The 16,656-nt window shown below is 30.6% G+C and overlaps 1 protein-coding gene across 1 annotated transcript; it reads left to right on the forward strand.

The window, feature by feature from the left end:
* Nucleotides 1-11,989: 11,989 nt before the first annotated feature.
* Nucleotides 11,990-16,425, forward strand: LOC132742889 (uncharacterized). Its single transcript, XM_060731391.1, has 8 exons — nt 11,990-12,114; nt 12,526-12,628; nt 12,942-13,019; nt 13,548-13,757; nt 14,747-14,899; nt 15,582-15,599; nt 15,750-15,832; nt 16,314-16,425. The coding sequence occupies exons 1-8, from the start codon at nt 12,095-12,097 to the stop codon at nt 16,414-16,416; spliced, it is 768 nt and encodes a 255-aa protein (XP_060587374.1). The 5' UTR covers nt 11,990-12,094; the 3' UTR covers nt 16,417-16,425.
* The last annotated feature ends 231 nt before the right edge of the window (nt 16,426-16,656 follow it).

The raw sequence follows: 16,656 nt of genomic DNA on the forward strand, positions 1-16,656 counted from the left end.
CCCATTTTAACAAAAATTTTCTAGCGCTGTACAACCACGGCTGTGGCGGCAACGCTATTGACAGCCGATTATTTTCATTTAAGTGTACATAAGTGTTAAGTTGTAAAACTTGGGGAGAGAAAAAAGCACTATTTATATTTCTTTAACATGCCTTCTATTTAGTCAGGAACTTAGTGTTAAGTCCTTCTTTATAAATATAACCAAAACTCTTTTACACCCCAGAAAAAAAAATCGTTTTTACGAATTATTATTTCGTATTTACGAATTATTATTTCGTAATTACGAAATAACATTTCGTTTTTACGAATTAATATTTCGTAATTACGAAATAATATTTCGTAAAAACGAATTAATATTTCGTAAAAACGAATTAATATTTCGTTTTTACGAAATAATATTTCGTAATTACGAATTAATATTTCGTAAAAACGAATTAATATTTCGTAAAAACGAATTAATATTTCGTAATTACGAATTATTATTTCGTAAAAACGAATTAAGTTCCGGGAAAAAAGTGTGGAAAATGTCACCTTAGGGGCTCCGTACGATACTTACCTCTTAAAATATAAATATTTTCAATTTTTCTAATAATAATAAGTTTTCAATCTGTATTAAACTTTTGCTTACCAAAACAAATACTAGCATGTAAGTCCCAAATACTGTAAACATCGAAGGTTTGTTCAGGAAATCTATACAGAAGGTGACCATGACATTTTCTCATTTTAACTACACCGCCTTCTTCGCAGATATCATTTTCATTCAAGACACATAATGGTAATGTAATAATGTCGTCACTTATAGTCGAGATGTCTGGATGTTTATCTGTTGAAAAGAAAATACATGTACAACAAAGATCATTTATATTACTTTTTTTAATATCAAAAAAAAATCTCTAATTTTTTTAAAGCTTCACACATGTACATCTCTTCAATGTTCAATGTTTAATGTAAGTTAAATGTTCCGACAAGAATTATAAAAATATTACACCGGTGACTGTACAGATCGGAATATCTAGGTCGAGGATAACTATTTACGGCGGTAACGAGGCATTGTCGAACTAGATATATATTCCCCTCTGTGACAGCTATTTATTTTTTTAAGTATAACAAAGATGTAATATTTCGAAAACTTTTTTAAAAAGAAACAACGAAATTTATTATTTTCTTAAGCACTTATTTCTTATAGTTGCGCATGGATTTACATATTTATTCATAACTGCAAAATTACGTAACATTTAGAACGAAATTTATGCATTAAAGGCGTACAAGAATGATTTGAGCCGAGTCATGACAAAACCAACATAGTGCGTTTGCGACCAGCATGGATCCAGACCAGCCTGCGCATCCGCGCAGTCTGATCAGGATCCATGCTGTTCGCTTACAAACCCTATAACAAGTAGAGAAACTGATAGCGAACAGCATGGATCCTGATCAGACTGCGCGGATGCGCAAGCTGGTCTGGATCCATGCTGGTCGCAAACCCATTATGTTGGTTTTTGTCATGACGCGGCTCATTTCTTTTAAAGCAAGTGATACGGGATGTAAGACTCCGGCTCTGTTAGTAGATGATACTGTCTGAAATACAAGAAACTACCTGCAAACAACTTCAAATGCATATTCGCAAAATTTTAGGAAAACAAGCGGGAAAACATTCTTTTCTAGATACGAGTACCAGATTTCTTTTATATCTACTTATATCTCTCAATTCATGCTCAAACTCTCACGCAGGCAACAAAATAAGACCTGACCATTGGTTAAACCGACTGACTGAAACATGCATTTTATAATATCAATAAGAGAGGAATGTTATATGAATGTCAAAATTTCATGTATAAACAAGGTATGTATATCGAATACAAATGTGTATTTCTAAATGATGACAAACCTTTGAGAGCAATAAAATTTCCCCATTCACGTTGACACTCAGTTGTTACTTTTTCTTTTGAAGGTATTTGTACGTTTCCTCCCCAGAATGTCATGTTATACCACCAATTGTTGCTATACGATACATACCAATTACGGTAGTAATCTGTATGGTAATTTCTGGAAACACTGACGTTATTACAATCCGTGTCATCTAGAAAAAAATGCGTGTATATTGTTAAATTAAAAAAATAATAATGTAAAATTTCTAAAGGTTACATGTATTTCTGAAAGTTAAAATGAGCTGAATATAAAACCTTATCAAATAATTCAATTAAAAATGTCTTATAAAGCATCAATAATGAGATTCTTTTAAGAAAATCCAAAACGTTGTCTTTTCTTGGGTATCATTTTCTCTAATGCGTAATTCTTTTCTCGCAGATCAATACCGTGCGCTCAAGACAAATGGTTTATCTGAAAATCAATGTTACATAACAAAAAAAAAACGAGTACATTACAAATACAAAATTTATATATTGTTTTCATTGCACTTCACAATGCTGCGTAGATCCATTGGCTGCGTAGATCCATTGCTATAAATCGAAACGGCTTTTTACTATATGATAAATATTAGAAGACTATTATTTAAAACTGATCGAGGCAAAGCGACTCAGGTAGTGTTTATATTAATGCAAATACCACTTACATCAAACAAGTATTTTACGGTTTTAGACCTTATCGAGATGGTATCATACAGGAAAAGAATATTATGCATGAATGTAAATGAACAAGTTTGACAAATGGCAACCATAATCTACATTCCTTTAACATTTACAAATTTTAACATTTTTGGTCATAAACGTTTTCAGAAAAAAAAATTGTTCAGTAATAATTTTAATCATGCTGCTTTCTGTTCATTTGTACGGCTGTTATATCGATATTTTGAAAAGTTGTGTATGAATTAGTTGAATTTCTTGCTTTTTGATTTTGTAAGAAACATGCACATTACAATTTCAATAACAATTATTTCTATCATTTATGCATGCTAATGAGAATGATAGAGAACACGATCGAGTTAAACAACTTAAGCGTCTAGTAAACTGAACGAATACACAGACTGGTCTGGCTCGTGTTAATGTTTGTAATTAAAATGTTGTCGGTAACTGTTTTATCTTTTCACAACATCCCTCGTTTACAATTTAATTAGGAAGGCTAAATTGGGATGAAATCAGTTCTCTTTCGATTCAAGATAGACTCAATTATATCATATATAAAAGTTTGTTTTACTTAACGTGGCAAAAATAAATTTATTCATGTATCAATCATTTAATCAATAATTGATTCAATCCGTTATTAAATTCATAAATCTGGAACAATTTTCGCTGAAGCATATAAAGAGATGTTTAAATACGCATACCTGCAAGAGATATTGCCAAAAGTAAACTTATTACAAAAATCCCTGACCAGGCTAAAAGTCCATCCATTTTGATTGCTAAATATATCTTGCATTCAACTAGTGTCGAAGTGATGCAGGAAGTACAAATGTACCGCCGCTAAAACACAGATGATTTGGCTTATTATCAACATTGTTATATTTGTTTAATGTTTGAAAAAATAGAGAAAATAATAATTCCTAAAGAAAGCCCAATACGGCAAAATTGAAAATGTTGCAGGCTCGGTTTGATTGAGCCTGTTCATGGACGGTACTGTCAAGTGCAAACGACCGTCCACGCCCCCTAGCACCGGCTTAAGCAGAATTTGTACTTGGTTATTGTGTCTTTTATTAAATGTCCCGATTTTTATCGCGTGTGTGTCGCATTTAAAATGGCGCATCTTACATTTTGAATGAGTTCTTTTTCATTATTGTTTAAAACTTTGTGTGTAAAATTTTTATGTATATATGGTCACATGAATAACTTTTTGCCGACGAATACTGCAATTTTAATAGAAGTGTTAAAATTTGATTAAGGTAAAGGTTTTAAAACAAAATGCATTTGTTTTGAGAAGCAATATCTATTACCTTACCGTTTGATCTTGATCGGTATCCAGTTAAAGTGGCGTCTTCCAGTACCAAAACAAATGTTAAAATATACGTGTTCTTACATATTTTAATAGAAGTTCTGCTTCTTATAATAATTGTTCCTAACCCAAAATAGTCCTGTTCGTTTGTCATAACAAAGATAAAAGATAACAAGATAAAAAAATGCAGTGTGAAAAATGTAAGTACAAATAAAACGAAAGATAAAAACAAACATTTCGTCAGTCATCTAAGGGTCATGTGTCAAGATAGTTTCGTAAATCATTGAGATATCTGTTTGAAGATAAAGTAGAAGTACAAGTGCTAGAAGAAAATGTATCTATTTTTCAATATATAATCTACAAATGTGATCACAATAAATCGTTTGAAAGTGTTTTATTAAAGACCATGGGTAATGCATTACCTCCACTTTGAAGAGTATTCAAATAGGCTAGAATCGCTTGCCAACTACATTGAAATTGAGGGTCGTGGGTTCAAACTCCAGAAGGGGCAACTTTTTCTTTCTTTCTTTTTAACATTATTTATGTATCTCTCTGATCCCTTATGGAAGAAAAAAGGGTTTGATTTTAATTATATAATTATTGTAGTTATTTTTGCTAAATAATGCCAAAATTTATAGCAAATATGATACCAGATATTTTCAAAGTTTATTAAAATAAAAAATACACGGTAAAAGTATTTGATATTTCGCATGATCAACCAATATACCTTTAAGAAAATTTAGGCAAACTTTAAAAACAGCCCCTCATTATAGTAAATTTTAGGGATATTTTGAATAAGTCATTTTAGATATTAGTGTTTAAAGTGGGTGGAGTATGGTAACATTTTTATACATATTTAGAACATTTTGTTTAGAAACAAACATTTTGGTTTGTGTAATTTGTTACCTGAATGTTATTATTTGTTTCATAACAATGAGCAATAGAACAAACAATTTTTATAGTGATGATATTACAGATTATTAAGAGTTTCCTCATTTCTGAAAATAAGCCCTTCTAATGGCAAAGTCTTAGTTCAGAAATATATCCATAACTCATAAACCACACGGTAAATGTTATTTAAATTGTGCATACTGGTCGCAAATGCACTATGTAGGTTTTGTCGTGACGCGGCTCAAATGTGGTTTTCTTTTATTCCCAATTACATGAAATTTCAGTCCTTTCTCACACATCATTGATTTTGACGAAACGACAGATTAGAAAAGCTTTGTAATGGAACATATTGTGTGAGTGCACCGCTTCTTTTGTTATAAGCTGTGATAAATATGAAAATATGAGAGAGAGAGAGAGAGAGAGAGAGAGAGAGAGAGGGGGGAGAGAGAGAGAGAGAGAGAGAGAGAGAGAGGGGGGAGGGAGAACATAATAAGATGATTGCCTTTATTTGTTTTGGAAACTGCCTTTTAGTCCTCAAAGAGTATTCGAAACAATAGCATCTCTGTATGTAATTGTCATTGTTATATTGCGATATATTTTATGGCGGGCAATATCTGAATGGCCTTACGGCTTAAGTGTTAGAAAAAGCTTTACAACAGCATCTAGAAAAGCGTAGGCTTGGATATAAAGTTCAAGGACTCATAATGATTTATTAATATTAAGGCATACTGTATTACCTTTTTAGTAAACTACATGTAATATGTGTTTTGGCATGTAAATTATTGCTTTCAGGAGCACACACTCAATTAACTGTATTGAATAAAATACTAAGATGTACACGGTATGCAGTGTCAATCAGGAAAGAGTCTGTGAAAAGGAAATAGGGAATACTGAGATGAGAAAATGCCACTGTGTTCTACTGAACAGACTCTCTACCTTAGATTTCAGTAATCTCGATATAACAGCACAATTTTATTGTTTCGGTATGAATTATTTACTTTTTAAGGAATTTGTAACAAATACTAGAATTGAAAATATGTTTTACACCAAATAAAACATAAACATTGTGTTTCTAACATTTGCACCATTTGAACTCTCAAAATATATTATTATTGGATCAAACCTTATTATTTCAGTCTCGTTTTTATTTTCCGAGTCCCAAAAATCCCAAATCAAGTAAATTGTTTGCTCCAGATATCACTGTTTACATTTTTTTCAGAGTGCATACAAATCACTTTCAGATCACTATTATATTTCCTCTAGCCTCGTTTTTTTTATTTTCAGAGTTCAAAATATCCATCTCAAATACCTAATTATTTACTCAATGAAAAAGTTCTAAAGATGTTTCAGACATTGAATTAGGCCTGCGGCTTATCTCTCTAATATATATATAGAGCATAAAAAAGTAAAAAAAAGTGTGGAACAAAAGAAAATTATGCTAAAATATAACTGACATTAACTTATTTACTTATTGTTCCCATTTAATAAATGCCGACCGGATTCTATACCATCAGAGCAAATAAACATTCAATCATGTTAACAACGTCAATTGACATTATTTGTGTTCACATATGTACGCAACATTAAAAAATTTCGACGTCATTAATTTTTGTTTAGATTGATATAAAAACATAGCAAAATACAATTTTTTGATACCTTAGGTGATATATCAGTATTGTAGAATCTATAAAACAGAAAATTTAGGAGCACTGTTACTGCAAACATTTAAATGTGTACCTCAAAGAATTTGTCTTATCGATGGATCAGCTATTGGCTGTTTATGAAAGGTTATTGTGTTTCTTAGTTTATCCCCAGTTTGACCAATATAAAATTCATCACACTCATTACAGTGCCCATGAAGTCTGGAGACAAGTCAATAAAAACAAGTTGTCTTGGCAAAATGCTCAATGTATTTCCATTTGAATGTATAATAATGCATAATAATTCATTCATATCATATATCATCACAAAAGACAATGCACAACTTAGAATAAAAGTATCAAATGCCATATTTTTTGTCATTTACACTAAAAGCACAACAACCAACAAACAGCAGTACAGAAAAGATCATACAGTTAGTACTTTGTCTGTCCGCCTCTAGCTGCCAAACGGCTTTAATTTTTCTCGGCATACTCGTAGCTAATGTTCTACATATGTTAAGTGTCATATCATACCACAAATCACAAAAACTGACAGTTCGCGCAAACTACCATGACGCTTGTTCATGAGCTTCATTTTGATGTCATGCCAAAAGTTTTCGACGGGGTTGAGGTCTGTTAACTGTAATGGCCAGCACCTAATACTGTTCTGGGAGTGCCTTTCTATCACTATATTGGTCTAGTGGCGCGGTACACCATCATCTTGGTACTAGAACTCATCTCCATACCCTAGCAGATGAGCCGATGGTATGGCCCAATTGCTCAAAACGTCAATGTAACCTTGGGAATTCAAGTTTCTATGCCCGACCTTCAGAATAGCAGGTCCCTGGTAGCTCAAAGCACCCCATTCCATAATTCCAACACCTTGAAATATCACTGTTGACTTAACATATTTGTCCAATAGAGCTTCACCTGGACGTTGTCTGGTACATGATGAACTTTCTCTCATCGATGAACAGAACAGTGGACCAATTAACCCATGTCCAGTCAGCATGTACTTTAGCAAAAGCCAAACGCTTCTCTCTATGAGCATTGGTCAGTAGTGGCTTCTTAATGGCTCGATGAATCTCTAATCCAACTTGCTGAAGAGTGTGACAATCTGGGAATGTGAAGCATTAACTCAATTCCCATGACCTCTTGAGCAATGGAACAATGAATCTTTTGCCTTATAAAGATTGCCTGATAAGCAAGGGACCATCTCTTAGTGTAGAGACCTTTGGGCGGCCCAATCTAGGTTGATCATGGTGACTTCCAGTAGCCTCAAATCGTTCAAAGACCTTGTAATCAGTAGGTCTGGAAGATGAAAAGGGAGTAAAGCGCAAAATAGACATCAAGAGCTCATATTGTTCTTAAAAAAGAATTTAATTGTTTTCGGCAAGTGAAAAAATGGTCAATTTAAGTTACTTGTATTCCTATTCTAAGGATGTTGTCAATTTCTGAAGCAGCTACTCCTTAGCTTCTCGGGGTTTCACAACACACTCTGTCTTCATATGAAACTATTGTATTGTAGTGGAATATTCACTGGAGTGACCATGGAAGTTATGTTTATATTTGGGCAGACAAGTTTTATGGATTATCAAAGTTTTTTTAAGTGATCGAAATCACTAGTTAGTTATCAGTTTTCTCTAAAAATATGTAAACCTGTAAGTTTGTTATATAAATATGAAAATGTTATGACTTTCTTAACATTTTTATGCCAAAAGATAATAAGTGGTGTATGTCAAACAATTAAACTGCATTTGCTGGTTAGATTTTGTTTATTATTTTGATCAAGTTAATACAAAGATCAGTGAATTGTTGTTTGTCTCCAGACTTTTGATGGGCACTGATTATATATTCATACATACAGTAAATTCTCTGTTAAACAATCCATTTCTTCTTTTGTATTGAATGTTTTATCTTTAAATTTTAATGAATATATCTATATTATTTTATCACACAGGCCATATCTCGGACCCTTGCATCTAGATACTTAAGGACTAGTTTTGTTCTCTTCAAATTTAGATTTAATAAGTACATGTTTTAAATTAGGGTTTGCACTTAATTATTTGTGTACTGTTTATATCGATTTTAAGATAGTTATCGCTATCAAGAATTTCCATATTATTATAAGCATTCCAAATACAATTCGTTTCTTGTGGTTATGTGTAGAAAGATGTGACAAAATGGGTATATTTACGTATAGTAAAGTATATTCAAATTTTTAAATACATATACATATCAAGATAATTCATGTGTTAATGACACTGTTCTTAATTAAATGATCTGAATTATCTATCATACAGAAAAGTCTAGGATTGGAAGTTTGGAACGAAATGGAGTTTTCAATAGTTTTCTCGTGCTAACTTCTTTTAAGTTATTTCGTTTGGAAACAGAGAATTTTACATAAATACAATAGACACCTTTAAAATGTATATAAAGTAGAAATATCAGTACCTTTTACTGATATGAACTTACAAATGTTTAAACTTGATGATTTATTATTTCAGAGCGAAAATACTTTGCATGTAAGTTTTTGATTATAGTTACTATTTGTGTGTAAATTGTTGACTTATAAATGATACATATATTATTGAACGATGTAAAAATGTATTTAAATCAATCTTAATGTTTGAAATATTAAATGAATTACTTGATATTGACCATCGTGATACTGTGTTTCGAATGTATATTCTGCATAGGAAATTAAGCAATTATAAAACATTTAGGATGTTTTTCGTCTATTATATCATCTAGCATGTGACGTCACAACAACAGTTTATTCTGCAACAAATAAAGACGAAAAATTCGTTCATTTTCAAAGAGGAGGGTTACAGTTCGGCTGGTTTAATGGAAACAATTCGTACCCCCGTCGATTGATGAGCTAAACGGAATTTTTTCACAATGTTTGGTACACGGTCGTGGCTTTGCTTTGCTAGGTTGGAAATATTTTTGAATTTATTTATTTATTGGTTTGCTTTAAATATTCATCATACAGTTATACACGCTATCATAATTATTTATGATCCTATGTATGAAATTAATTAAAGGCTCCAATCAAGAATAGTAATGTTTTTTTTCTGAATGAAATATATTTGGATACGTATATAACATTATACTTTATACAAAAATGTGTTTTGTAGACGTCCTGAAATGAAAAACGTGATTTAGAAAAAAAAACATTCAGACATTATACATGTACATTTATATATTATATATTTATAGTAGAGTTAATTATATTTTAGAAAGCATTCTTACTTGATGACGAAATGGGCTCGAAGGGAATAAACACCTGTTTGATGTTTTAAACCTTTTTTAAAACTGTTCGTACAAAGATAGGTTGTCTATAACATTAAAATGCTTGTGATCGTTTTATGTTAAATTACAGTGTATTAACTTAAAATATTTAGAAAATAAAATAAACAAAAATACAAACCAATTTACACGGTTATGATCTGTGAAATCTGATCCATCTATATCCAGAATATTCTTCGCATGGTTTTTGACAATGTGCTTTTACAAAACAACGATGATATCCTATGTCTGTACAGAGTATCTGTAATCTTTCGCTGATTAAAATTGTTAAACAATCCTTTACTCGTCTGCATGTTCCAGTTTGACACATTATTATTCACATTACAATTACTTCCGAATAAAACGGATGTTTACTTTTTAACTATTCAACAAAAATATTTTTTAAGCGAAAGGTACTCCAGGGTGCAAACATCTAAATTTTATCGTGGTGAACTTCGAAAAAATAAGAATGAATTGCGAGAACAAAATGGCGGCCATTTTATTTTATTTCATTTAGAAAGTAGACCACGTGACTAGTTTTTATACTGTTAAAAAGCACTGTTACCCTGCAACAGTATAAAATTCTTAGTCACGTGGTTCACTTGCATTTACTGTAAGAATAACTCCCAGAGGCCCATTGGAAATTAACCTTACGAAAAAAGTGAAGTGGTAATAATACCTTATATGATTTTTTTCTTTTGCACTTTTTCTTTTCGGAAAAAAATGATTTTCAAAACAATAATCAGTAATAGGTCTTTGTGTTTCACTCAATAAGTTTAAGAAAGGTATACATTAACTGAAGATTCTCGTGGATATTTGTTTACCACAATGCTTTCTCCATATTTAACAATTGCTAATGATAGAATATAAAAACAACTTTCAAATAGAAAATGCTAGTTAATGTGTTACTGATAAACCTACTAATTGGAAAAGATATTGTTAACAACCAGTATAAAATATCCTTAATGTCCCTAGTACATAATGCACAAATCGATATTTATATTTTGAAAAAAGTCATGCAATGCGTCAGTTAGGCATCATCTATAAATATTCTTTTTAACCTTTCGAAAAATTTCATCCTGAAAAAAAATGTTATTAAAAAGATAAAGTCACTGTCAAGATATACATTGAAACGTAACAATTTAAACATTAATTTCAGAGCCTGTTCCAAGGTTGGAAGAAAATATTCCACTTACACTCAGAATATGTTACATCTCCGACAAAAATGATATTTCTGATTGTTACATTCTCACGAAGATAAAGACATTGATGAAAATTATATTAACGCCAGAAATTGTAAAGGAGAAATTCAGCTCGATTTTAACCTCATAAAACTGCGTGATTGGAACGAACTCATATGTCTTGGTAAACTCTGTTTGACATTCTCCCTTCACGTACTAGAAATTGACGTCTGCTTAATATGTAGTATGAAGATTTTTTAAAGCTCTTGCTCAACTTTCTCGAAATAAGGAAAAATATCAGGGCAATTGCCAAACAAGTTGGTATCTTATTAAAAGCTTTGGTACCCAGAGCCAAACTTGTTGCATTGGCTAATGTGATCGCTCCAGGCAAGCAAAACAAATACATGTACTTAATAATTTCTTACAACATATTGTTGCTATAAGTTATCTTAGCAAAATTTGTAATATTGTCTTTTTTTTAAAGTATTCATTACATCAAATTGCCAACAATTTTTATATAACGACTGAAAACTATATTTATTGTGCTTGGGCCGCTACAAAGCTGCATTATATATACTGAGAGTCTTGCAAATTCATACACATATCGCTCAATCATCTTTGTAGTCATTGCTTTAGAAAAAGTTCTTTTACAAAACCCATATACCCATGCACAAGCTTATCTAAATTTATCTATTTCTTGATGTCATGTTCGTAATGCTTCTGTTTTCATCTGGATTTGAAAAAAACACGTCAAGCACGCATTATTTATTGTATATCATGAAAAGGCGTTATCGTCGTTGAAATAAATGCTAGTCATCTTATTTTGTAAAACAAAAAAATGACAAATTCTTTTTGCAATGTCTATGATGTTTACGGATATTAGGTGGTGCTTCTTTAATTTTAAGTATTGCATTAAAACATACATTTGCAAAGCTAAGAATAAAGGCAGCGATGTCTAACAAGATAGAGATAAAAGTACAGTGTCGTCAGAGGCTTTTCTATAATTGTCTTTTGCTTAAAACATAATTATTGTAATCACTAAAATGATCATCTATTTTGTTTGAGTTACAAGTTATTTGTTTCAGTTCATCAGAGTTCTGTGAAGCCAGAAATTGGTCATAACATAACATATTACAAACAAGATGACAAGACTTTTAATTACTACAGTCCTTTCATACAATACAGGTGTGTTTTTCCTGTAAAAGATGACATGCTCTATAGAATAAATTGGTAAGTTTATAAATATTGATAAATGAAATCTGAAAAAAATGAATTTACCTTTCGAAAAATAAAAATACCTTTGACTGGCGTTGCACATCTTTTATTTGGAATGTGCATCTTTGAAGGGTCAGTTAAATGTAAAAAGAAAGTTATCTATAACTCGTTTAATTAGTAATGAATTGGACAGTACTGAAAATAAATTCAATCTTATATTTTAAACTAAGATACAACATATCTTTTTTTGCTAAAACATCTTTGAAAATATTGACACGATTTTTTTGGTTTAGTATTGTTTGCAAACAAACGCAATGATATAGCATCGGTCCTTTTAAAGACAATAGGGAACTTATATATTAATTGAAATGTTGTTCTTAATTTAAAATTAGATGAATTAGTCTCAGGCTAGTGTTTTTTCTAAAGGTATGTAAATGGCACATTGCATGCCCAGTTGGGCCCGTCTAGAAACCAAGATGAGCTAGTTCTAAAAGCAGAAACTTTCAGCTCAAATGGTCATACATATGAGGTAAAGTTATGTTTAGTTTATCACAAATAAGTTCATTCATTAATTTTACACAAATTGAATTAATCAATTTTACCAGATATAGATTTTTTTAAATATTGTAATAGCTGTTAAATGCTGTCTTCGTTAGGAAACATATGTTAAAAACATTATAAATGAAACAATGGCAAATTATTCTGACAAAACTGTACATGATACAGACTTACTTTAACTTTTCAAAGGCATTGCCATAATAAGAAAAATCGCAAACAGTATATAATGTGTCAAATACTAGTATCTTAGAGGAAATATATGAATCTTGTTGCATATTTTACAGGTACAGTGTGGTGTCATCACAATAGTTGGGAATGACGAAAATGAATTAATGAGCTTTGTATTAAGAGCAGGATGGATGGTAAATAAATGTTGAAATCATAATATAAATTTAAAAAAAGTTCAAATAATATGGTCTATTCTATCCTATTGTTCAGCATATTTTTGTTTAATGTGTTGAGAAATGCGTGATGGAAAGACTGCGTGGTTTTTTCAGTCTGGTGGCTGTAAGAATTTCCCCGAGTTGTTAAAATTCCGATTTTGTTTACTTTTCAGCACGTAACCGTTGAGATGTCTCTTCACTTTCTGTGTTTACAATATGTTCTTTCGTGACCCTTGTGATATATTGCCTGCTTTTTATATTTGTAGTTTTACCTCTTTATGAAACGAGGCTTCATCACTCTTGATCACTTATAAATGTTTCTGTTTTATTTAGCTGTGTTAATTTATTCATGTTTATGGTACATTGCATTCTTTTCCTTGTGGACATGCGTTGCTTCTCACGGAAGGACACATAAGAGGTGTCACATTTAGTAGCAAGAGAAGATTAGAATATATTGTCTTTACATAATTAAAGCTATGGTTTATAATATTCATGTTTTACATACAGATTTTGGATGATTCTATCACTTTAAGCAAGAATGAACATGCATATGTATACGTAAAACAAACGATACCTATCGGCTGCTACTATAACGACAATGAGGAATCAAATTGTGAAGAAGAATTGATCATTGAAACTGAATCAAAAGATGCATGTACTGGACGTATTAGTGTACAAAATGATAAAATACCAAATGAATCGTTTATGAAAATAAAGGTAAATAAAATAAAGATTTTAATCGAATTATTTTTAAAAAGCAACGTTATGTTTGTAATAGTGGTCAGGTTCTAATGAGAATCAATGCTTTACACGGAGACCAAACGATCACAAATTATAACTAGAGTAAATTCTCAGGACTCAGTAGATTTATATAAGTGTCTCTATATAAAGATGATGGACTAAACAACAACAACTAGTAAATTCATATCCAATCAATGCTTTTAATATATGAAAAGCCCTAACAAATTTAATGAGTATACTAATCAAATTATATTTAGTTTTATATTAAGAATAACTATATTTATTATTTGATTAAGATTATGTTTATGATATATTTTATATGTGGTCGATTATAATAAACGTAAACGTTTGAATTAAGGACTAAGTCCAGTTTAATGTTTCAAGGCTAAGCCTTGTTGTACTGACCAGAGCAGGTACAGTACCTAACCTAGCTAACATTGTCAAAGTCAGCTTATTTATACAATTCAGTATTCACTGCAACAATTTGATTTGTTGAGAATAATATTGTATATACCATGCAATAAGTAAGAAAGACAGTGTAACTTTTAACTGTTAACTTAGATTACCGTAAATACCCATCCTATTACATGTTAATCTTTAATTTTTAAATACATTTCTTTATAACTGCCTACGTATAGCTGTGGACATCCGACGAAATTGTTGGAAGATATTTTCTTTTAAATATTTGGCTTGATATTTGTTACTTAACACAATTTTCGCAACAGATTGAAAGACAGGTAAAACACGAATCATATAAGGCTACTTTAGTCAATAATTTCAAATTCCATTTGAGTTTAACATTTAAGTGGCTTCAAAACCTTAGTTATTCTGACACTATGTTACAATACTCATACAATCTGAATATATTTTCAATTTGAAATATGATTTAAATATGGTCTCTTTGTTTTGTTCATTTAAACTTTGGTTATAAGATTTGAGAATTGATTATTTTTTACAAATAACAGAGTTTAAAGAAAGGAGAACAGTGGACCACAATCATACACAAGGCAAGAATAACAACTGTCGACAGTAACTATGACGATGCAACAAATTTTGACTTACATGTACGCGTCACCAACAGGTCTGGTCAAGACAAACAAATTCCAGTCTTATCAAAGGTATTGTAAACACAAATACTTGTTTTATAGTTTCTTCCTACGCACCTTGCCTAATTCTACCACTTGACTGTTTTAAATCATAGTTTCCTTACATTCTACAAAATGCGTCAGAAACTATAAGTAAAGTAAATAATCATAATACCAGGGTAGAACCGATCTAATATGCAAAATGTGATTACATTTGATTATAATACAAATTATTTTTTTATCTATCATAAACATTGTTCCTTATTAAAATGCGAATGCTCCCTTTGAACTGAATTTTTTAAGATAATTGTGTCTAAAACTTCATTATCATCGGAATTATGCTTTACAATATCTTTACATTTTATCACCAAAGCAATAATATTATACTTGCGACTTATTTATGTCATTGAAGAGTTATAGCTACTAAATTAAATATGTAAGGATTATTTGATTATATAAAATGGGCATTACTAACGGGAATAAACAGTTTCTTTCTAATAAATTATATTAAAGTTTAGGTTTACATTGATGTTCATAAATGCTCTACAGAAACCTTTATCAAACTATTTTTGTTTAAATGAAAGAAAAAAATCTTGTTCGGAATGTCATTTTCTGCATTTAAGCTTTGATCCTTATTTCAATTAGTTACTATATTGGTTGTTTGTTTAAGATTTTGTCATTTTTTAATGTTCCTTTCTCATTTTTGTCTTTTCAGGATATAGGAGTTATTCATGTGAGTTTATAAATATATGTGTGTGTATCTTAACTCATAACACTATACATGTATATCAAATGAATATGGTAACTTAATATACCGAACGTTAAAATATGAGAATGGTTTTAGAATATGCAGTGTGATCACTTTTTTAATCACATTTTAAAGGTAAAAGTAACAAACAGTGATAGACATCGGAACAAAAGATGTTACTCACACGTTGATCCACATATGAGAACAGTAGACGGATTGTAAGTGATTTTCAAATACATGTAATTTTCTTAAACTGAAAAAACAAATGTCACAGCTTAATTTCATCTTTTTCCCACTTTTATGTTTATTCTTTTAAATTGACTTTTAACTGTTTATAATAATTTTATTCATATCATTTAAAAACCATGTTCAAGTGTGTTTCTATACTGAACTGTGCATTTCCTCACTGCTGGCCATTTTGGACCATTGGTTCAAATTCGTTTATGCGTTTAGTACGATTTTGGTTGGTGATGATGAACGATGATGCTTTTCATATACCCATTATGGACAGGATTAATAAATCCAAGCCTCCAAATTCGAAATAATTTTGTTTTTAATGCAAGCGAAAGGTCTGACATTTCCTGAATTTACAATAAGAAACCCGCTATGACAAAACTCCTTTAAAAAAATCTTTTTTTTTAAACATTATCATTACAATCATTATTTTCATTAATCAAATAATCACGTGTTTGTTTTCAGGTATTACGAGGCTCAAAGGGAAGGTGACTATATGTTGTACAGGAACAAAGATTACCAAACAGAGGCAATAAAAATTAATAGAACGTGTATAGAAGATAATTGAATCAGTACAGAAGTTCAATTTGTCTGTAAAAACTTATATTAATTTTATTGTATAAATAGCTATTGTTGATTGATAGAAGTGCATTGTCACTCATTGAAATTAGCCAGTTCATTGTCAAAGATAATTGTTTCTTATTATGTAAATATAATACTAGTTAAATAAATGGAAGGTAGACTTAATAGTATTAACAAAGAAACTACGAGGAAATTTTTGGAAGCAATAAAATAATAGTAACTGTAA

The sequence above is a fragment of the Ruditapes philippinarum genome, unplaced genomic scaffold (genome assembly GCF_026571515.1).
Source record: "Ruditapes philippinarum isolate M1 unplaced genomic scaffold, ASM2657151v2 ctg4441_1_1_1_1, whole genome shotgun sequence".
Lineage (NCBI taxonomy): Eukaryota > Metazoa > Mollusca > Bivalvia > Venerida > Veneridae > Ruditapes > Ruditapes philippinarum.

Bases quoted from the DNA above. Each gene is read 5' to 3' on its own strand.
- LOC132742889 (XM_060731391.1), top strand. From the start codon at position 12,095: ATGCTCTATAGAATAAATTG. The intron at 12,115-12,525 runs GTAAGTTTATAA...TTTTTTCTAAAG, and splicing joins ATGCTCTATAGAATAAATTG to GTATGTAAATGGCACATTGC. The intron at 12,629-12,941 runs GTAAAGTTATGT...CATATTTTACAG, and splicing joins CAAATGGTCATACATATGAG to GTACAGTGTGGTGTCATCAC.